We start from the raw sequence: 24773 nt of genomic DNA on the forward strand, positions 1-24773 counted from the left end.
CATGCGCAGTTTGTAACATCACCAATATTACATCACTCAGAAGGCTATAATTGAAGGTGATTAATTGTAATTAACTAAAATATTTAACTTAGAGTTCGCCTAGAAAATCAACTAGAAGAAAAACTAACTCAAAATAATTAATTGAAAAATAAGTCTGTTATAAAAAAAAAGACATTTTCTATTATCTTAATTTTTTAAATTTTAAAATTAAAAATAAAAAAAATTGACCTAATTGATTTATATTGTATTTAACTCCCTAAATTTTTTCTTTAACTTAATACATATTCATATCTTAATTATAAATCAAAATCTTTTAAAATAAAAAAATTAATAAATTGATAAAATAAGAAATTAATTATTCTAAAATTAAGATAGTAAGATATACATTTTATAAAAATTAAAAAATCAATAATAATTAATTCTTTATTTTATTATTTTACCAACTTTTTTGTTTTAATATTCAAACTTTTTAATCTATTATATCTATTATATATTTTTAATTTTACAACCAAAATGTGCCACATGTTACTTTTTTATTGTAATTTTTTTTGGAATCAAATCTTTCTCTCTAATTTTACAACCAAAATGTGTCGCATGTCACTCCTTCATTGTAATTGAAATTAAATCTTTCCCTCCAAAATTAAGGAGAATTCTTTCCTCTTCCATGCTAATTTTACAACCAAAATATGCCACATGTCACTTCCTTATTGCAATTGAATAAATCAAATCTTTCCCACCAAAATTAAAGAGTTCTCACATCCTCTTTCTTCCTTTCTCTATCTCTCTCATTCATTCAACAACTCTATCTATTTTAGATATCATTATCAATAGCAATGACTAATTACTACTTTGACAATCAAAATGTGTAACATAGTATTCTTTAATTGCATTAAAATTAAAATTGAAATATTAAAATTGAAATTGAAATATACCTATATTATGTATTATATCATATATTACTATTGTTACGGTGGGTAACCGGAGATTAGTCCAATGGATGGCGTTTGGCGGCCCAAGTGTATGGTGGAGGAGAACTCCGGGTATGTCCGCAGCTCGGGAGGCTCCGTCCGACTTGTGCTCGCGTGTGAATGGGGGGTGGTACCTGCAAGGACACTCCGATGCCTAAGTTAGCAAGGGTGTAAGCAGGTCTTAGAGAGTATTGGACTTAGGAATACCTGAGGTGTGTCAGTGTACTTATAGTGGTGAGCCAATAACCACCGTTGGAGTAGTGCCGTATCTTTAGGATAATAACCGTCCCATTATCTTAGGGAGGTTAAGATATGGCTTTATGAAGTGGTTAGAGAGATTTCAGGGGCGGTTACCCATTTGAATGAGTATTTATCTGCCAGCTAATCTCACAACCGACTTCTTCGTACCAAGTCGGGGTTGACACCGACCTCTTGAATGGAGGTGGGTGCTTTGTTAGGCTTAATCTATTGGATCAGGCCTTTCGATTGGACCTGTGCCCTTAACATTGGGCCAGGGTATGAACAGTGCCCCTACTTGAGCCCAAATTTTCTTTAAAGTTTGGGTTCAAGTATTCAACTCGGGTTCGTAGTCGACTTGTTTGAAAGAATACGGATGGTGAGAACCGACGTGATTTTCGCGACTTTTGGTTTCTGACAGTTACGTCAATTCAAGCGTCGTGTCCGTTGAGGGATCATTTAGGGATTGAGGACTTTGGTAACGGTGCAGTCGCATTAATGACTGCCTCGTTTTTACCATTATGCCCCTTAGCCTATTTATAAATACTTTCCCTCTCTTTCCATTCTCCGTTTCTGCAATCTTTCAAACTTCTCCTTATCCTGTTTGTGTTGCATTCTTGTGTTTGAAGACTTCAGTTCTCCCCAACCTTCATTTTCGGCTAAAGGTTAGTTCTGCTTTTCCCATGTCATTTTTGTTTGCATGTTTTGTTTGGCGAGTAGATAGGTTGACCCGTAGATTCTAGTTTCGAATCTTTCTTCTTTAGTGGCCTTGTTTTTTGATTTTCTTTTTTCCTTTTTCCCTTTTGTAGGTTTTCTGCCACTTTTCTTTACATAAAAAATGGCTTCTGTAGACATTCTTTCTCAATGGGTTGACGATACGGTCCTTGGGGAGGAACCGTTGGTCGACGCTGAGTTCGTCACCCACCTTCGTACTCACCATAGGCTCTGTACTTCGGACGAGGACGAGCCCAAATATGAATTGATAATCCCGGGTCCTGAAGACCGGGTCTGCTTTGGGAGAGTTGATGAGGCGACCCCTCACTTTTTCTTTATGTATGAATGCATGATCGCCCGTTTGGGTGTTTTTCTTCCTTTCTCGGATTTTGAGATATCCGTTCTGCACCACTGTAAGGTTGCCCCTACTCAACTCCATCCCAATTCCTGGGGTTTCTTGAAGATCTACCAGTTTATAAGCCACGCTCTGGACTTCCCGACTTCCTTGAGAATCTTCTTTTATCTTTTCCATATGACTAAGCCCTTTAGTGGGCTAAATAATAAGCAACAATGGGTATCCTTCCGAGCCATTCAAGGTCGGAGGATTTTTACCCTTTTTGATGAATCCTTCCACGACTTCAAAAACTTCTTCTTCAAGGTTCAAGCTGTAGAGGGTCACCACCCCTTTTTCCTGGACGAGCATTCCTCCCCCCGCTTTCCCCTTTATTGGCTGCCGGCCACCCCTTGTGAAAAAATTGGTCTAGATGACCTAGACGAGGTGGAGGCGGCCATTGTAGGGTTTTTCCGAGAAGCATGGGGGAAGGCCCCATACTTGGATACGAGAAAAATCCTCCAGGGGACGTCGGTATTTGTTCAATCTTGCATAGGTAGCGCATGCATTTCCTATTTCCGAGTTGTATTTCACCGACTTGTTTTTTACCGACTTGTAACTTGGTTGTTTCTTTTGTAGATATGGCAAAGAAAAATGCTCAAGAGTCCTACCAGAGGGTGCAGGAAGCCAAGGCAAAGTCTCGGGCCAGGTCTGGGGGTTCCAAGGCGGTCGTCTCTCCTCCTCCTCTTCCTAGAAATGTGGGTGCTCCCTCTCAGCCTGTTGTTATTTCCTCCTCCTCAAATTTGGCTCGACCACTCCCTTCTGCCCAACCGTTCTCCGAGCCAGAGAGTAAGAAGCGCAAGACTTCAGAGTCTGGCCCTTCTTGGGAAGGTGGTGTTAGGGCGGAGGCTCTTGCCTTCGTCCGAAAGAACATCTATCCACTTATCAATATGGATGATGTTTCTGTTCGGAAACACCTTGCCACTCTGGCCGAAGAAAGTTTTAGGGCGGCGGGAGTTTGTGGCAAACTTTTGGACATGTTTGAGAAGACTCCTCTTAGCTCTCTGGGGACTTCCCCAAAGGTCGAGGAGCTGGAGGAGAGGCTTCTTATGTTTGAAAAACATCAGAAGGAGTTAAAGGAGGAGAGGGATAAGTTAAGGAAGGAGAGAGACGACCTCCGGAAGAAGGAGAGCGAGCTGCGAGCCCAATGTACTATGGAGGTAAATTTAAGGAAGGCAGCCCAGGAGAGTTACCAAAGCCTATTTAAAGATATGGTGGAGGTGAAGAAGGATTTGCTGAACTCTCGGACTGCTTATGCTGACTTGGAGGACTCTATCGCCGATGGCGCCGAGGAGTCTTGGAGAATTTTCCTAGAACAGGTCAGGGTTATAGCCCCCGACTTGGATCTTTCTCCATTACATCCTGACAAAGTGGTGATTGATGGCGCCATTGTGGATCCTCCTGTTCCCGAGGTCCTTTCAGAGTCAGACCTAAAGACTCGGGGGCAGAGGATTATAGAGTCTCCTCCTCATTCCAAAGATGCTCCGAGTTCTTCCACTCCTGCTCCGACTTCCTCTTTAGCTCCTCCTTCCAGCCCTGGTGTTGTTCCTCATGGTGGTGGTGATTCCTCTGCAGCTTCCAAGAAATGACTTCTTTTTATTTTGTGGCTATATGGGGGCCCGGCCTGTGGGTCCCCCTTTTTTTTTTTTTGAACTTATATTTATTTGTTGGTGGTGTTGAACAATTTGCTTTTGGCCTTTTAAGGCCGTAAACAAAATATTCTGTTTGTTGCCCTTTTTTGGATAAGGGTTTAAACAAAATAAATTCCCTTTTTTGGATAAGGGTTTTCTAGTCAAAGTGGGTGCCCCTTTTTGGATAGGGGTTTTAAGTTACTTTGCGCGTATGCATGCTTTTTTATTTTGATCTGTTTGATCTTTTCGGAAAGCCTTTTGTTTGCTTGCATTGTTTTCTTGAGCCTTCTTCGTGCGAAGGCCCGTGTGCAAACTTTAAACTTTCTCAGGCTCTCATATCTCTTTTGTTATCCTTTTTACTCAGCTTTTGCTTTAGTGAGTTTTTATGACTTAGGTTATTTTTGCGATGCGCTTTGTCTACTCGGAACTCGGTTTTCTTTTACTCGGAGTTCTGTCGAGTTTGCGTTACTCGGGTTTTCTTTCGACTTAAGAGTCGGACAATTCCCGAGTTTAATGCGATCAACTCGTATAACCTCTTTACACCGACTTGTACCTCGTCGTTTCATCCTGACGACCATGTTAGGTCGGTTCATGGGATTTTCACGCTTTGTCGAGCTTAAGTCGGCGCGTTTCGTAGAAAGACTTATATAAAAATAGAGAAGGATATTTAAGAGAAATATATTAATGAAAAAGATCTTTATTAATCGGGAAGGTACCTTTTTGCTACTAAGGGTCTTGACAGTATATTTCCCTTAGCCTCTACTATGATGCCTCGTTAAAAACCCCTCTCCAGAAAAAACCCTTTTTTGGGAAAAAATCATGAAGCTGGGAAAAGAGTACATCAGGGAGTAGAGTTCGCTTCTAGCTGTAGTACCTTTTCATATTACAAGCATGCCACGACCTTGGTAACTCAGTGCCATCCAGGTCGGTTATTTTATAATAACCTTTCCCTAACACTTCTTTGATTTTGTATGGCCCTTTCCAATTGGCGGCGAGCTTTCCTTCTCCTGATTTGTTGACCCCAATGTCGTTTCTGATTAAGACCAAGTCGTCAACGACAAATTTTCTTCGAATGACTTTTTTGTTGTATCTGGTAGTCATCTTTTGCTTTAATGCTGCCTCTCTTATCTGGGCGTTTTCTCGGACTTCGGGGAGCAAGTCGAGTTCCTCTTTGTGCCCCTGTACATTTCCGACTTCATCGTGGAGAATTACCCTTGGGCTTTGCTCATTGATTTCTATGGGAATCATGGCTTCTACCCCATAGACTAGTCGGAAGGGTGTTTCTCCTGTGGCGGATTGGGGGGTCGTCCTATAAGCCCATAGCACTTGGGGGAGCTCGTCAGCCCAAGCTCCCTTTGCTTCCTATAATCTCTTCTTCAGTCCTGCCAGTATGACTTTGTTGGCTGCCTCGGCTTGCCCGTTGGCTTGTGGGTGTTCTACCGAGGTGAATTGATGTTTGATTTTCATACTGGCTACAAAACTTCTGAAGGAGGCGTCGGTGAACTGGGTCCCATTATCTGTGGTGATGGAATGAGGTATTCCATACCTTGTGATAATGTTTTTGTAGAGGAACCTGCGACTTCTTTGAGCGGTGATAGTAGCTAGTGGTTCTGCTTCTATCCATTTTGTGAAGTAATCTATTCCCACGATCAAGTATTTGACTTGCCCTGGCGCTTGGGGAAAAGGACCTAACAAATCCATTCCCCATTTTGCGAAAGGCCAAGGGGAAGTTATACTGATAAGCTCTTCTGGGGGAGCCACGTGGAAATTTGCATGCATTTGACATGGCTGGCATTTTTTCACAAAGTCTGTGGCATCTTTCTGCAAGGTCGGCCAATAGAATCCTGCTCGGATTACTTTCCTGGCCAACGATCTTGCTCCGAGATGGTTTCCGCAGATTCCACTATGTACTTCCTCTAACACCTCGGTGGTCCTTGAGGTCGGTACGCACTTCAGCAATGGTGTTGATATCCCTCTTCTGTAAAGGACATTTCTCACCAATGTATAATGTTGTGCTTCCCTTCGGATCTTCTTAGCCTCTTTCTCCTCTTTGGGGAGGATGTCGAATTTTAGGTATTCGACTAAGGGATTCATCCATCCGAGGTTTAGGCCGACTACCTCAAGAACCTCTCGTTCATCTTCTGCTTTTGATACCGAGGGCTCTTGTAGGGTCTCTTGAATCAGGCTTCTGTTGTTCCCTCCGGGTTTGGTACTTGCTAACTTGGAGAGGGCGTCAGCTCTGCTATTTAGATCCCGAGTTATGTGTTTGATCTCGGTTTCCGCAAAGTGCCCAAGGTGTTCCAAGGTTTTTTCCAAGTATTTCTTCATATTGGGGTCCTTTGCCTGATATTCCCCACTTATTTGGGAAGTCACCACTTGTGAGTCGCTATAGATTGTCACCTTTGTGGCGCCAACTTCTTCTGCTAGCTTTAATCCTGCAATCAAGGCTTCATATTCTGCCTGATTGTTTGAAGCTGGAAATTCAAATTTTAAGGAGACCTCTAACTGGGTTCCTTTTCCATCTACCAATATTATGCCTGCGCCGCTCCCTGTTTTGTTGGAGGACCCGTCTACATAGAGTTCCCATGTAGTTGGTTTTTCCTCTTGTTCACCTGCGTATTCTGCGATGAAGTCGGCGAGGCACTGGGCTTTAATTGCAGTCCGAGCTTCGTATCTCAAATCGAACTCGGAGAGCTCTATCGCCCATTGAACCATTCTCCCTGCAACGTCCGTCTTTTGAAGGATTTGCTTCATGGGTTGGTTCGTACGGACTCTTATCGTGTGAGCCTGAAAGTAAGGTCGTAGCCTTCGTGAGGCTATCACTAAGGAATAAGCAAACTTCTCTAGTTTGCGGTACCTTAGCTCAGGGCCTTGTAGAACCTTACTGGTAAAGTAGACCGGGTGTTGCCCGACCTCATCTTCTCTGATCAGGGCTGATGAGACAGCCCTGTTTGCGACGGATAAATATAGGACGAGGTCTTTTCCCGGTGCTGGTCGGGTTAAGATGGGGGGTTGGCTCAAGAATTTTTTGAATTCTTGGAACGCCTCCTCACATTCCGGAGTCCATTCAAACTGGCATCCCTTCCTTAATAGGGAGAATAATGGAAGGGATTTTAGTGCTGATCCTGCCAAAAACCTGGAGAGGGCTGCAAGTCGGCCGTTGAGCTGTTGAACCTCTCTCAAACAAGTCGGACTTTTCATTTCTAGAATGGCTCTACACTTGTCGGGATTGGCCTCAATCCCTCTTTGTGTTAGCATGAACCCTAGAAATTTTCCTGCTTCTACTGCGAAGGCGCATTTTGCGGGATTTAGTCTCATCCCATGCAACCTTATAGTGTCGAAGACTTGTGAGAGGTCGGTTAAGAGGTCGACTTCTTGCTTGGTTTTTACTAACATGTCGTCGACGTATACCTCCATTAGGCTCCCTAAATGGGAGGAAAACATTTTGTTCATCAGCCTTTGGTACGTGGCTCCTGCATTCTTTAGTCCGAATGGCATGACCACGTAGCAATAGTTGGCTTTTGGTGTGATGAACGATGTTTTCTCCTGGTCAGGTTCATGCATCGGGATTTGGTTATATCCCGAGTAGGCGTCCATGAATGATAGGTATTGATACCCTGAGCTGGAGTCCACCAGGGTGTCAATACTCGGTAGAGGATAGGGGTCCTTAGGACACGCCTTATTCAAGTCGGTATAGTCGACGCACATTCTCCACTTACCATTTTGCTTTTTGACTAGCACCACATTTGCTAGCCATGTTGGGTATTTGACCTCTCTGATAAAGCCGGCTTCCAGGAGCGCCTGTATTTGTTCTTCTACTATGAAGGCCCTCTTTGGGCCGAGTTTGCGTCTTCTTTGCTGTACAGGTCGGGACCCTGGGTAAACCGAGAGCCTATGGGACATGAGCTCGGGATCAATCCCAGGCATGTCGGAGGCTTTCCAGGCGAAGAGGTCGGAATTAGCTCTTAGGAGTTCACCCAACCTTTGTTTCAGGGTTTCCCCTAGGTTGGCTCCTATGTAGGTATTCTTTCCTTCCTCCTCACCGACTTGTATCTCCTCGGTTTTTCCTCCCGGCTGAGGTCGTAGCTCTTCTCTGGTTCTTGTCCCACCTAACTCTATGGTGTGGACTTCTTTGCCCTTTCCTCTCAGATTTAGGCTTTCGTTATAGCACTTCCTTGCCAATTTTTGATCTCCCCTCACCGTGGCTATTCCTCCTGGAGTTGGGAATTTCATGCAGAGGTGAGGAGTTGATACCACTGCTCCAAGACGATTAAGGGTAGTCCTGCCAATTAGGGCATTGTAGGCTGACCCTTCATCGATGACTATGAAGTCTATGCTTAGAGTTCTCGATTTCTCCCCTTTTCCGAAAGTTGTGTGAAGGGGTAAAAAACCTAGCGGCTTTATTGGCGTATCCCCTAACCCATATAGGGTGTCGGGGTAGGCTCTCAGCTCTTTCTCGTCTAACCCTAGTTTGTCGAAGGCGGGCTTGAATAGGATGTCCGCCGAGCTTCCTTGATCTACTAGGGTTCTGTGGAGATGGGCATTAGCTAGGATCATAGTTATCACCACGGGATCATCATGCCCGGGTACTATCCCTTGCCCATCTTCTTTTGTAAATGAGATAGTGGGGAGGTCGGGTGTCTCATCCCCGACCTGATAGACTCTCTTCAGATGTCTTTTGCGAGAAGATTTGGTGACTCCACCTCTCGCAAATCCTCCTGAGATCATGTGGATGTGTCTCTCGGGGGTTTGTGGTGGAGGATCTCTCCTATCCATATCATCTCGCTTTCTCTTTCCATGGGTGTCCGACCTCTCCATGAGATATCTGTCCAGCCGACCTTCTCTAGCCAGCTTTTCTATCACATTTTTGAGGTCGTAACAGTCGTTGGTGGAGTGACCATATATTTTATGGTACTCGCAATACTCGCTGCGACTTCCCCCTTTTTTGTTTTTAATAGGTCTTGGGGGTGGCAGCCTTTCAGTGTTGCAGATCTCTCTGTATACATCCACTATAGAAGTCTTTAGAGGAGTATAAGAGTGATACTTTCTGGGCCTTTCGAGACCGGGTTCTTCTTTCTTCCTGACTTCCCTTTCCCTTTCCCTAGAGGAGGAAGTAGGTCGTGAACTCAGGTCTCTTAATTTGGCATTCTCTTCCATGTTGATGTACTTTTCGGCCCTTTCTTGTACATCACTTAGAGAAACGGGGTGCCTTTTAGATATGGACTGTGAGAAGGGGCCTTCTCTAAGTCCGTTGACTAACCCCATTATTACTGCCTCTGTGGGCAGGTCTTGGATCTCTAAACATGCCTTATTGAACCTTTCCATGTAGGCTCGTAGAGACTCTCCGACCTCCTGTTTTATCCCCAGGAGGCTCGGTGCATGTTTTACCTTATCTTTTTGGATTGAGAACCTCATCAAGAATTTTCTTGAGAGGTCTTCAAAACTAGTAATGGATCTCGGGGGGAGGCTATCGAACCACTTCATCGCTGCTTTCGATAAAGTGGTCGGGAAGGCCTTGCATCTCGTAGCGTCGGAGGCATCAGCCAGATACATCCGACTTTTGAAGTTGCTAAGATGATGCTTTGGATCCGTAGTTCCATCATAGAGGTCCATATCAGGGCTTTTAAAGTTCGTTGGAACTTTTGCCCTCATTATGTCCTCGCTGAAAGGATCTTCTCCGCCTGGGAGTTGATCTTCTCCTTCGTCGCGGGAGTTCTTGAGAGAGGATTCTAGCTGCAAGAGTTTTCTTTCTAACTCTTTTCGCCGTTCCATCTCTTCCTTAAGGTACCTTTCGGTTTCCTTTTGCCTCTCCCGCTCTTGTTCCAATTGCTCCAGGCGGCTATGGACTAGTCCCATCAATTCAGTTACGTGGGATGGTCCACCCTTTTCTGATTCACGACCGTCTGAGGAGTTTACCTTTGGATTCTTCATTCCAGAGGTACCCTCTCTGTGTTGGTCGTTATCTTGATGTTGGGCTGTGTCTTCATTGTCATTGCCCATGCCTAGATTCTCTTGCTCAGAATCTGTTTCGACATGGCCTTCTTCATGGGATCTTTCTGCCATCGAGGGATGATCTCGCGGGTCCCCGGCAACGGCGCCAATGTTACGGTGGGTAACCGGAGATTAGTCCAATGGATGGCGTTTGGCGGCCCAAGTGTATGGTGGAGGAGAACTCCGGGTATGTCCGCAGCTCGGGAGGCTCCGTCCGACTTGTGCTCGCGTGTGAATGGGGGGTGGTACCTGCAAGGACACTCCGATGCCTAAGTTAGCAAGGGTGTAAGCAGGTCTTAGAGAGTATTGGACTTAGGAATACCTGAGGTGTGTCAGTGTACTTATAGTGGTGAGCCAATAACCACCGTTGGAGTAGTGCCGTATCTTTAGGATAATAACCGTCCCATTATCTTAGGGAGGTTAAGATATGGCTTTATGAAGTGGTTAGAGAGATTTCAGGGGCGGTTACCCATTTGAATGAGTATTTATCTGCCAGCTAATCTCACAACCGACTTCTTCGTACCAAGTCGGGGTTGACACCGACCTCTTGAATGGAGGTGGGTGCTTTGTTAGGCTTAATCTATTGGATCAGGCCTTTCGATTGGACCTGGGCCCTTAACATTGGGCCAGGGTATGAACAACTATCTAATTTAATAATCAAATGTGTCACATGACACTCTCTTATTAAAATTGAGAGAAAATATTTTTCTCCAAAATTAATAAACTCCTTTCCTAAATTCTCTCATTTACCTCTCTCCATTTTTCTATTTCTCTCTACTATTTTCACTCTATATATAATTTATATTTTATATTAGTAATTTGACAAAGCAAAATATGTCATTCGATATTTTTTATTACAATTAAAATAAAATTTTTTCTTCCAAAATTAACAAACTCTTACTCTCACTCTCATTCTTCATATTTATCTTTCTCTCTCTTTTCTCTCATTCTCTATTTTTTATCTTTCTATAAAAAATAAAATTAACAAAATAATATAATTCAAATAAAAAATTAGATTTTTTCATATAAAAAATAATAACTAAAAATTTTTTTATTTGATTTTTTTATCTACAGAGATTATGGTCTTCTTAGTCAGAAACTTTTGTTAACTTATGACTTTTTTTTGTAAAAATAATTTTATTTTATAAATTTTTTGCGTCATGCATAATCTATACTATCAAAATAAAATGGATCATAATTTTAAAAAATTTATATTCCCGTAATGAACAGATAAAAATACTAATTGTTTTTTATTTCCATATGCATCACACAGTAAATATCATAATTGAAATATTTTTAAACAATAATCATATAAAGTAAAATGTGCGTCGTTGATGACATGTGATTCAGCCATTTATATATCCAACCATCACTAATCATTTATATATGTTGTTATTCAGCCATGCTACCAAAATCGAATCGATGGTTAAATTGTTGTTAATATAAAATATATATTAAAAATAAAATATATATTAAAAATAAATTAAATTATATATATATTTATATATAAATATATATAATTATTTTTAGTAATTTATTTTAATATATATTTAATATTTTTCTATTATTATTAAAATTAGACAATTTAAAAAAAAAATCAAAATGCATGCATTGTTCTAAGAATTTGGATAAGATAGTGAGTCTTATCCTTTTTATCACCTATTCGCCGCTATAATTTTTAACAAGCATTCTGGTTAGTTTTAAATTTCTTGCTATTATGCTATATGTAGCACTTGTCATCTGTATCTTCTTCTCTTCTTTGAATGAATTAAATGTTGAAAAATGTAAAATAATATTGTGAAATCGTATGAAAGCTTATCAAAGAAATTTCATTCTTCATCGAACAGATAGAAAATCTTATGACCAACATATGTAAAACAAACGTCTAGAGTTACTAATAGAATTATTAAATAATTAAAAGTTAAAAGTAACCCACGATGAAGCTTCATCTAAACTTAATTCCAAGGCATCACTAGCAGCCGTTAATTGGAGCCTAGAGGCCTGCTTTAGAGATGAATATTAAATTAAGTAAAAGCTAACCTTTAAAATGACTTACAAAGAAATGAAGATTTTGGACCAGACTTTCACATAAACTAGCCGTCTAATAATGCTCGAAAGAATTACCTTTCTATTTCCTCTTCTTGAAGATGATTTTACCTATTTTTTTTACTGTACTTCAAGGTGAATTATATGATAAAGATATAAATATATAATTTTTTTTTTTTATGGAATAAATGAGAGATTGAAAAAGTTATGATCCACGTTTGAGGTCCCAAACACTATACTATGACCGGAACAACCTCCAACTAAGCGAATAAAAGGGCTAAAATATATAACACTTACCTATAAGATTTTATCAACTTTTGATTGAATTATTCACACTTATAAAAAGTTTAAGAATTTTTAGAGTGAACAATTATTTTTATTTTTGAATATTGACAAATTTATTGATAAATAAAAAAAATAATTTTATATTCCATAAAAAATAATTTTTGTGTAAAAAAGATTCAAAACATTAATTTTCTTAATTAATAGATTGAACCGTGTATTCTAACTTTCAAAAACAAGTTCATTAATACAAATTAATTCTTTATTAATAAATTTGTCAACATTTTACTTCGAAAAAAAATAATCGTTTAGTATTTTAGATACTTATCAATTTGATCACTTTTACATCATGAAATTTTGACTTTTTTGTAGGAGGAATTCTTTATAAATTTTACTTTTCGGACATGAACTCTCTAGATTTTTTTGTTGTTGTCAGAATTCTCTATAGATTTTTTTTTTTTTTTTGGACTAAATTCTCTATAGATTTAAGTCACAATAAAACTTTTCAATTTGGGTAGTTTTCAAAATATGAAGAGAAAATAAACTTCAGTCTTGGTATCTTTTTTTTGGTTATGGGGTATCTTTTGTTGGTTTACTATATTTTTGGCCATGAGTTTTTATATAATTTGACAGATCAGGAAATAAAGAAAAAGTCGAAATATGCCCAGCCCAATTACTCAATACATTCCAGTATGCATGGACTATTCTCCATTCAAACTTTGGATAGATGGCCTAATTTCCAAAAAGTGAAAAACTTTGGACAAACGGCTAATGCAATAGTGCACTAGGTAGCGACTAGCGAACTTATGTATAATACAAAATTAGTTTATTTAATTTAATATTCTTAATTATATATAATAATAAGAACAGAAGATAAAAATGGATAAGATAGGCACTGAATGTTTTGTGCGTATTACTGTATCACCTTTAGTGCAATATATAAAAGAGTTTCTACTATATTATAATTTGTATAGTTTACAGAATCTTTAGAATTTATGAAATCTAATAATAAAATTATTTCTACGAATAAATAGTTAAATTGGTCTCTGAAAGATGACGCGATTTTTAATCAGTCCCTAAATTTTTTTTAATCAAATTAATCCTTAAATCTAAATTAGTCACGTTAGTTCTTCCGTCATCTCCTTGCTAACGGCGTTAATAAAAACTTACACCTCAGCACATAAAAGGGCATCGTTTTAACTTATGAAAAATTGAGTGTATCAAAACGGTGCCGTATCACTTGGTTCTAATTTCTCACTCAAAAAAACTGTTTTACCTAGTGAAAAGTGTCCACGCAAAGAAGAGAAGATGTAAGATGATGGTGAAGGAGACGTAGAAGTAAGTCAGTGGTGAAGGCAAAATAGAGCACGATGACAGTGAACAGAATCGACAACGACGACGGTGTCTCCATCAACTTCATTAGTTCTATCACTTTTGTATTTATCACTTTTTCCATTCATTCTTCTTGCTCGACAATATCGACTCTCGTCATACCAGTCACTAGCTTCTTATCTTCCACTCCCTTTCTTCTTTTTTTTCCTCATTTGATTATATGTTCTTTTTCTTTTTTTTTTATTTTTTTTCTTTTTACTACTGCTATGTGTGGTAGTTAAGTGTTCAGTCCACAATTGAAATTAGGGTTAACCAATAAAATTATACTTTTTTTATTTTTCTTTCAGATTTTTATATTGTAGGTTAGATTTTAGAAAATTTGGAGCATAATGGGAGTGTGAATTCAAGTTTATACCTAGTAAAAATAGTAGATATGATTTTGATTAACCTGCCATTATTAGTTACAATATCCCATAAAAGATATCTTTTTTTAAGATTAACGATTGTAATTTGTATAATTACATTTTTGCGAAAATTAAGTCGAAACATTTAAAGATTGTTGACATGAATTTTCAATGGGTAAATTTATTTTGAAAGTAAAATAGAATTTTTAAGTGTTAAAAATGATTTTTGTTGATTGTGAAAAACCTTTATTCTTAATTTCAACTAATTTATAAATAATATAATAGGGTGCAACGAACAATGGTTGTAGATAAAAAAGAATGAGAAGAAGGGAGAAGAGTGACGGTGCATTGCCAGTTGTGTCATGGTGGTTTTTAATAAAAGAGTAAGAGGGAATAATGGTAGCACTAATATGGTGGTGTAGGTCAGGAGGTGGAGAGTGAAGAGAAAGGGGAAGAATGAAGATCATGATTGGGGTTTTTTAGACTGAGATTGCAATTAGGGACCAATTTGATTTAGCTTTATAAACATATCCTATCAGCATATGATGAGTAATGTCAAGTGTTTGATAATGTGCTATTATTTAACGGGCCAACTCAGCAATAATTAACGGTGTTAGTTATGAAAGTGACAGAAAAATTAATGTGATTGATTTATATTATGATTTTTAAAGGACTAATTTAATTAAAAAAATTATCCGAAAACTAATTTAGAGATCGCACAATCTTTCAGAAACTAATTTAACCATTTACTCTTATTTGTATGACAGAATAGTGACTAATCAAAACTAACCAATTATAGAATATATAGACGAACTCCGCTAGGGAGACAATAAAGAATCTTGACAATGTATACAATAGGTTTTGAATTTGGTCCAATACGAAGAAAAAAAAGAAATCCAAACAATTATTTTAAAAAATTAACCATCCCAATCCAAACAATTATTTTAAAAAATTAACCATCCCAACCCTAATTTACCAAAAAAATTTACCTAAACACCCTCCCCCCAAAACCGTCTGCTACCCCACCCTCCTTTCCGGCATTAGAAGTTTTCTTACCGGCCATCAAACAATCATCCACGTAGTTATTAAAATAATCATCCGACTACCTAGTGAAATAACCATCTAACACTTGTTAATTGTATATAATTAAACTGAATCAAACAAAATAACCATCGAATTAAGAATTAAAATAACCATCTACATACCTAATGAATTGAACATCTAGCAGTCGACAGAGACATCTTGAAGGCTGTGACTGCTTGATTTCCTAAACCAAATGCCGGCTTCATGGAGCTCGGTGGCGAAGCGGATGATCTCATCGGTGGTGCTATACTCGGAGTCCACCGTGAACCACCTATAGCAGCAGTTTCTATGGGTTGTGGATTTCACAATACGTGTTGGGTGGGTTGGTCCTTGCATGACAAGGCCCTTTCTGTATACGTTGCCTGAACCTCTCTTTGTGTGCAACAGGAAAGAAAGGAAGGCATGCAGAGGGACCCGATGTTGTTTGGTCGGCTTGAACCACCTTTGTGCGTGACAGGAATGTTTGGACAACCGTGATGAGCAGGGCAACACCAGGTTGTGGTTTGGGCGGCGGTGACAGCACAGTGTCGGACTGTGGTCTGAGCGGCGCAGTGGTGTTTATTACTTGCAGCAATGGATTAGTGAGAATGGAAAATAATAACCGTCGAAAACGTAAAGTCACATGTAAAAAGTGTTTGAAGAGGGGGGATTACGGTCTCAGTATAACTGACCCTGAGACAAATTCTAATTTCTATTTGAATTTAAAAAGAATAATTATTAAAAATTAATTAAATTAATTATTATATGATTTAAATATCTTTTTTACTCTTATTGTACATATTTTATACTAAAATTATTGTATCCTTATACTTTTTCTATACAGAATATATAAAGTGGTGAGAAGAAATAAAAACAATAAATAAAAATCATGTTTGTTGGATTTTGTCAGATTGTTGTTACTTATATTTCAATATATAATATTTATAATTATATGTTAATTATATTTAATTTAGTTATTTATTTCAATAATAATTAAAGAATTTAAAATAACAAAAACTAATGCATTAAAAAAATCAAAAGAAGGTATATTTATTATAACTCTATGGTTTTCAAACTATGACCTACAAATATTATATATGGGTGGGGTTTTTTTATTTATATATGCATAAGAAAAACATTATTTTTCATAATGCGCATTATTTAAAAGTATTTTTTGAATTGCGCATGACCATTTCTTATAAAGCATCAACTAAATGGAATTAGCCTCCATTTTAAGAGAGGTGACACATTAAATGGATGAAAAAATATTGTGCGTGTCAGAAAATTCACTCCAAGGAAGACAACCACAAAATGGAGCAAGGGTGTGTTTGGATTTGCGTTAGAGAAGAGAAAAGCGCGTTTGAGTTTCTTGAACGCTTCATCTTTGTGTTTGGCAACATTTTTGTACTCTAAACGCAGAAGTGATTTCTATGTTCAACCCAGGTTTACCAAAAGCTATAAATTCTAGCTTTTCCGTTTAACTTTTCACGTTGGATTAAAAAATATGTTCTATGTACCAATTATGTCCTTCATTATTTATATGTTTGTTTTTTTTATAATATTTTTTCTAATACTCTGTTATGCATGTTATTGTTTTTTATAAAACTTCTGTTTTTTTTTGTTTATGAGTTTTTTTTACTGTTATTATTATTTCTTTTATACATGGAATATTTTTTACTTTGTATTATGATTCTATTAATCCTATTAGAGTACTAAAGAATATTGAGAGTACTAAAAAAATATTAAAATTTATTTAAATATTTAAAATAAAATTATAAGATAATATAAAATAATTATTTAAATTCATGTCCTTTTCTGTAATTTTTCACTTAAAAGTGATTTTGAATAATGTAATCCAAACAATATTTAGTTTACTATAATCCATTTTGAATCAAAATTGCCAAACATAAATCACGTTAATATTAACTCACTTTTGATCAAAATCAATTTTACAAAATCAATTTTATACAAACCTCAGTTTGCAAACTGTAATCCAAACACACACCAAGTCATGTGTACCAACCATAGAATCGAACAATCCATAACTGACACACGTGAAATGAAACTTCAATAGAGCTGAACACGAAATGAGCCACTTCTTATCTCTCTCATCAAAATACTGATGGATAAAGGTTAAAAGAGAAATAAAATTTTAAAAGAAATAAATAAATATTGGTTGATTATTGACAAAAAATATTGATTTTTTATTTTTATTTTCATGTGTGCGTACATATAGTTTCTACAATTTAAATTAAGTCTTATTTTTATTTCTAGTGATATATTTTTTTTTATTTTAGTCCTTTTGTTAAAATTATTTTTTAAAATATTTTTTATTATAATTTTTCTTTAATCAAGTGAGTCTAATTCATCCAAAATTTAGTTTAAAAAATAAAAGTCATTTTGTATTTAAGTTATAAATACTATTTATCTTTATATATTTTGGACAAAAAAATTTATGTGTCATATTTTAAAATATGAAAATTATTTTTTGTATTTTTAATTAATAAAAAATTTTATTTATTTTTAAATTAAAAAATCAAGAATTTATTTATCGTTTTTTTTTAAATTATGTGATGAGTAGTCTAAATGCCAATAATAAATATTTTCTATAAGTACTCTCAATAATCTTATTATTATTATTATTATTATTAATTTTTTATTTACTTTGTCCAAGAAGAATCAACAATTCATACATAATAATCTTATTATTGAGAGTATTTAAAGAGGGTACTTTTTTTATTGGCATTTAGACTCATCACTTAATTTTTAGAGAAAATAATAATTTAATTTAAATAGTAGGAATTAAACCAATATTTTATCCATCTTTAAATTTAAACTTTTATATGTACACACAGGTAAACATAAAAATAAAAATCTAAAACTAATTTTTTTTTGTCAATAATCAACCAATATTTATTTATTTCTTTTAAAATTTTATTTCTCTTAACCTTTGTCTATCAGCATTTTGATTATGTGTACGAGGAGAATTCGAACAAATTGGAGGGGGAGAGAGATAAGGAGTGGCCCATTTTGTGTTCAGCTCCATTGAAGTTCCCATTTCGCATGTGTCAGTCACAAATTGCTTCATTTCATGGGTGACATACTTGACTTGTTCCATTTCGTAGCTGCTTTCTTTGGAGTGATTTTTCTAATGTGTACAGTACCTTCTCATCTATTTCGTGTTCACCTCACTTGAAATGGAAGCTAATTCCATTTTGTTGATGCTTCATATGAAATGGCCATGTGTAATTCAGGAACACTTTTAAACTATGCGTATTATGGAAAATAATATTTTTCTTATGCGTATATAAATAAAAAAGCCTATAGATAAAAAAAAAGTTACTGAATTCTAAACAGATGATAGATTGATTGCTTTTTAAAAGGCTCCATCAGGTTCAAATCTCAACTAAGATTAGAATGTGGTTTAACCGTTTAAGATTTTTGTAGTGTGGGTGATTGTGTGTATAAATAGTGTAATAATAAAAAAAGTTTGATCAACAAGAAAAAAAATGATATTATACTGTAAATTACAATAATTTACTATATATTAGAATAAGGTATTCATGTACTTATATTTTTTTCTATCTTCTCAACCATTATTGGATTCAATAGATATTTAACCACTTGCGGAATTTATAAATTTTATACATCGGCCAACTTCTAATTTTCTATTTTGCTTCAAAATTTGCTAACTAAAGGTTATTTGACGAAAAAAAAAAAGGAAAACACTTTTAAGATGGGTTGAAATATCATTTTTAGTGCTGCATAAAGCAAACTGTTTTCCAAGCTATAATCCTACATATGAGCATTTAATTAAGAAAGACTAACACTATACGTATAAATTTTTTGTTAATTAAATCTAATTAAATTGATCTAATATAAATAAAAATCATTCTCATCACTCTCACTCACCCAAGTTTTATTGCTCGACGTGGTAGAATTTAGTTTTAAAAGAATTTGTAAGTGACGATAACACAAAAAGACTGGTGTAGAGACAATTCAAGATCCCTTTCACATGCAATTGCATAAGCATAATTGTATTGCTTGCACCTTCAATTCCAATTCATATAAATTTCTTTTTTTTGTTTTATTATTTTATTTTATCCTCATGGACCTTCCTGTACTCTTCAACTTATATATATGTAACTTGTCGTCTATGAGGGCTATAATTTGTATATTAGATTATGTCATTGAAAGCACTTAATAGTTTCTTTAATTTAGTTATCTAATTGTTATGTTTATGTCTTTTTTTTTCCCATCCATTCTAGAGGATGTCATAAGATCTATGAAAAATCATTCTTCAAACTTTGAAACATGCCTCAATGAGCATACTTGTAGCATAAACTTTTTTCACAAGTTGCATTTCTAAAATGATATCTTATATATGCGCATGCATTTACGGATTTATATCAATTTCCATGAAATATATATATGTTTTTTATTTCCATCATGCACGAAGAAGAGGATAAGAGCGAGGGTGATGTTCCACTTGCTAGTCTATCTATCATAGATAGCAAAACCAGTACTAACCAATTAATGTCCTCCCAACTAGCTCAATAATTGGCTTATAATATATTCTTATCCTTTTTGAATAATGGGAGTTTTTTTTTTTTTATCATTATTTATCATATATGCAGTTTTTGAGTGCTCCAATTTATCTGGTTTGCTGGTTCCAAACAAGAAGAAAAGTTGCATTTATTTAAGCTCCAAAAGATATTAGGAAATTATTTTCTCTCAAACTAGACAGAGTGCTTTAATAATTCATATTATATAACATGAAGACTAAAATTGAACAACTACTTCACTGTATACTCATCAGCAAAAAACTTATGATATGTTATCTTCAGATATAAAATAGAATTTTTGTACAAAAATCACAATATAATAATGATTCTTATTTCACAACCGGAAACTCAGTTGTTTTTTACATAGAAAATCATCATTGGTTGTAGAAACTCCAAAAGGAGTTTTAATGTGTTCAAATCTTTCTGATAGAAACAAGGTTTGCAAATTTCTTAGCTCTGTTGAAACCCTCACTTGTGCTATGAATATTGCCTTCACAGGCCTGTGGTCTGATAGTTTTGACTCACTTCTATTGTACACAAGTTGCTTTAAACCATTTCCATACCACACTATTCGGTCACACCTAAATTAACAACAAACAATTAATTCAATTTGTTAACTATTATTCTATATCAATCTAAATAGTTTTGACAATTTTTGTGTCTTACCATGCTGGTGCTCTCTTCTTTTCTGCTTTTTTCCCATGATAACAACATCCATAATACATATCTGAATTTGGAAAATACTTGTATGTTGGAGCAAATTTGATTGGCCCTTCATGCCACCCTCTTAACATGTTTCCGTTCTCTAGCTCCATCATTAGCTTCATTAGTTTTATTGCGTCCATGCATCCCACTAATACAAGTTAGATAAAAAACAAGAAAGAAAATAATATTCCTAGAAGATTTTCCAAAGAGTAAAGTATCGTTTTTGTCCTCAACGTTTGGGGCAAATTCTATTTGTGTCCCTAACGTTTAAATCGTCCTATTTGTATTCCTAACGTTTATAAAAGTGATTTAATGTTATCCTACTATCAATTATACCAACAAATCATATTATATTTTTCAATTATTTTCACTCGGATGTATTTATTATCAATTAGGTCTCACTTGGATGTCTTCGATTTTAATATTATATCCACTATTTGTGTTTAGATTCAATTATGTCCTTAGAAAAGTGAATTATGTAAATGTTGTAAGAATTAGTTTCAACTTTTGATGAGCTATTTTTCGGAGTGGATCATCGATTCCATCCCAGACATTTGTATTCTAACTTCAAGAAGAGATTTTTAAAACTTAAACTAAAACGTTCATGATGTGTAATTGACGGCAGGATAACATTGAATCACTTTTACAAACGTTAGAATACAAATAGAACGATTTAAACGTTAGGGACACAAATAGAATTTGTCCCAGTTGGGGACAAAAACGATACTTTACTCTTTTCCAAGTTATATTCAAAGTTCAAACCTTAATAAGATACCTGATCATTTTGTAATAAGGAATCCCAGTCTCCTTTTTCAACAAGTAACCGTGTTGATTCTTCTGGTAGAGAAATTCTATAATTTAGATCTCCTAACAATACTACATGGCTGCACATAAAAGACAAAACTGTGTGTTAGGTGGTAGGACCTAAAAATTAATACAACATTGTTATTCTCTAATTTATCTAAATAAATATGCAAGAAGCAGGGGAATAGTTAATTAACTTGACCATTCAGTGATTACTAAGAAGAAGTCAACTATATTTAATAACTAATCCACTTGGGTATTACTAATTCTGTAGCTGCAAATGGTTTTTAACTCTCATTTTTTACAATGTTAGTTCTAATTTGTTTGGCTTAGTTTGCAACTTTTCTTCTGTTTGATTAATATTGGTTACAAAAAAAGAACAATTTCCTCCCTAGCCCTACTACTAAAATTGAATTAATTAAGGATAAAGTTTGTTAGAAACGTAACAACCAACTAATAATGATGTTAGTGTTTTGGCGGCATCATTTTTCTATTTAATTAGGAACAAATTCAAAGCCAGGGACTATATATGATTGGTGAAATGGTGAAGGTTCTTCACTAATAAAATGAATTCTTTTTTTAAGAGCCAGGAAAATCATATGCACATGAAAAACAAAACTGTTTATTTAATGGTGGAAACTCAGGTGAAGTCGACTTCACGTGAAGTTGATACTGAGAGTCATTAGATGATTTGACTGATTTGACTAAATTTTCATCTAATGGCTCTCAGATACCAATTTCACATTAGTTTTCACCTTATTTAATACATATTGGCACCTTGTTTTGATGATTTTGTTAGAAAGGAACTTAATTAATAAAGAAAAAGCAAGGGGGGAGGGGGGGGGGGGGGTGAATAATTATAAAAAATATTTGGACGGTTTCAAGATTATTATACTGACTCATGATCAAGAATCTTTCTTGGCAAATCAAACAAAGGGCCTTTGGGAAAAGTTGTCCGGGAAAATATTTCTGCAACGTTAGAGTTTCTGTGCTTCTCATCTCCTTCTCTTCCCCCTGATGCAAGATGGCTGCACACAAAGCAGAAGCTTGTTTCATGTAACCGAAATCTCACTGACACCGATCCCTGTAAATTAAAATTCAAATAAAGACAATTTTATATCTAACAATAATAATTTGTTAGTATGTATATGTGGTTGAACCGATCCATAAGAGTTTAAATTAACGGTAATACTAGACAGACAAAAAAAAAACAGGTAGAATTTGTCTTATTTAACAATAATTAATGAATACTAAATAAAACTTAGCGTTCGGTTAAACTAATTGTGGGGTTAATGAAATGTAATTTGTTTAATTAACTGTAGTTGACCTTGTTTCCTAAGCAGCCCATGATGCCACATCCAATACAAGAGACACTTGGATGGTGAATGAAAGGGCGAAGATCTTTCCTTGTCCACACAGATATGAAGACACCAACCATTTGCTTGCTTATGATACACTGGAATTCCTGTGGGCCTCCTTTCCACTCATCATCATTTTCTGTCTTCTTGTTCAGAGCTTCCCTGATTAAGGAATTCCATTTGCTAGAAACCTCGCTGTTCTCTGATCCCAGAACGTTTGATGCCTTCAGAGGCACTATTTCTTGAAACCTGATGATCACTAATTGTTATTTAATTTCTAACTATGTAAATGAATAAGTAATTAAAGGCTACATACTTAGTTACTTACCCTAGTACATAGATGTCACAGGAGTTGTTGCATGTGTCCAACAAATCCTCCAAGTTCAAATCTTGGTGTGGTGCAACCCCACCTACGTTCCACGTGCTAACAAAAACCCTTGGATCACACACATACACCAGTAAAGAAATTAAGAAAAAAGGGGAAGTAGCACAAGAGATTTTAATTTTAAGATTTGAAGAAGCTAAGGCTTACTTGTAGTTGTACTTGTCGTAATCTGGATGATGAATGGATTGTTCATGAATGGACAACAAGGGTTGCTCATAAGTATGATGATAATCAGCGACAAAGTTGGTGCTTCCTAGCCTCTTCTTGAGAATCTTATTAACCACTAATGTAGGCCACATGGTCGGATCTATCTAGCTACCTAGCTTGACTGCATGCTTTTAATTTGGTGCGTGGCATCGTAAAGTGTTAGTTGGTGAGTGAATGAAAGGAATATATATAGTGAGATCAATAATCATGAATCATGATGGAGAAGAGCGAGAGAGAGATGTGACGTATAGATGATGTGCATTGTTGAATTCATTCCTTTACAATGTCCTAGTGGGAGAGAGAGAGAGAGAAGGAAATTTATGAGAAAAACATGGGTCTACTCTTCTCTGCACATTTGAATTCTTCTGTTTGTTTACTACAATTTATTGAACCATATCTTAATGTTTATCGCATATTTAAATTCTTCAACATGGCTGCAACTCCAAGTGGGATTAGATTAGTGTGGTCCATAGCAAACCAGGCATGCAAGTACCGCAAATAATAATAATAATAATAATAAGTCACATATATCTTAATGATCATAATTAACCAAACTTGCATAATATATCTGAAAATATTAATTGTCTCCACGACTGAATTATTTGGTGAAAAATAATTTGACACATTTGTTATGTAGCATATCTGATGATCTTGCTAAATTTGTGACTTTAAGAGAAGATGTTGTCTCACGCACACCGTAAATATTTTGGTATTTAAAACATTTAAAACATTAACTACAAATGACTATTTGATAGCAAGTCATAATATCGAGAATTACTTAAATAAAAATATATTTACAATCAATTTGAGTTGGTCTAATAATCAACTCACTTTTTCACTTAAGTAAATGTCAATAATTCAAATTTATTTTATGTATGTAGTAACCTATATTAATAGTGAACAAATCTTTAAATAAAATTTAGATTTATAATAAATTAATTTTTGACCTATTAAATTTAAAATATCGTAAAACAAAAACATTATATAAAAGATAGTAGTTAAAAATTAAACTATTAAATTATTTTATATATTTAATTAAACTACTAAATATAATATTTTTCAATATCTAAGTTATCATTTTCGCCACATGAATATGAGTAACCGTATGTTATGTGTGTCTCCACATGTATGATTGAATTATAGAATAATACTAGAGAGACGATATCAGTGCAATAATTATTTAATTTAATTTACCATTTATAATTAATTCTTATATGTAACATTCGTAATTATTCACTATTATATCTAATATTATATATTTATTCTAGTAATAATTAATAAATATAAAAAAAAGACAGACTATGACTACCTATATTTTATACTAATAATAACTAATTTTAATTGTTGATTTTGATATAAACCTAAATAGTTGATTCGAATGGTATTGCTCATAGCCTCATCGTATGGTAGGTTTATTCTTCTTTGTCATAGTTCGAATTCATTAAATTTATATCTGATATTAATTAATGAGAGTGTGTGTATAAATATTAGGATACATGCAAATTGACATTAAAAAAATGTAGTGTATATTTATTATATGTAAGAGTGATGTTTTGTATCTATATATAGCTGATAATTGATAATGAACATAAAACAAAATGAAAAATCTTATTTCTCGATAATGTACAAATTAAATAATGCTTTCATGAAGGAGAAAACGTAAGCTTTTGTTCCTTATTTTGGGTGCCATA

At 35.3% G+C, this 24773-nt stretch overlaps 1 protein-coding gene across 2 annotated transcripts; it reads right to left on the bottom strand.

The window, feature by feature from the left end:
- Positions 1-19873: 19873 nt before the first annotated feature.
- Positions 19874-23438, bottom strand: LOC130967005 (type IV inositol polyphosphate 5-phosphatase 9). Of its 2 annotated transcripts, none has more exons than XM_057891829.1 (7): positions 23023-23438; positions 22819-22914; positions 22460-22739; positions 22032-22216; positions 21104-21212; positions 20290-20444; positions 19874-20204 (listed from the first exon to the last, which is right to left on the bottom strand). In XM_057891829.1, the coding sequence occupies exons 1-7, from the start codon at positions 23172-23174 to the stop codon at positions 19958-19960; spliced, it is 1224 nt and encodes a 407-aa protein (XP_057747812.1). In that variant the 5' UTR covers positions 23175-23438; the 3' UTR covers positions 19874-19957. The 2 variants fall into 2 exon arrangements, with proteins under 2 accessions (XP_057747812.1, XP_057747811.1); XM_057891828.1 differs by having other exon boundaries at positions 22819-22926; positions 23023-23437.
- Between the last annotated feature and the right edge of the window lie 1335 nt (positions 23439-24773).

Source organism: Arachis stenosperma, chromosome 3 (genome assembly GCF_014773155.1).
Source record: "Arachis stenosperma cultivar V10309 chromosome 3, arast.V10309.gnm1.PFL2, whole genome shotgun sequence".
NCBI classification, from domain to species: domain Eukaryota; kingdom Viridiplantae; phylum Streptophyta; class Magnoliopsida; order Fabales; family Fabaceae; genus Arachis; species Arachis stenosperma.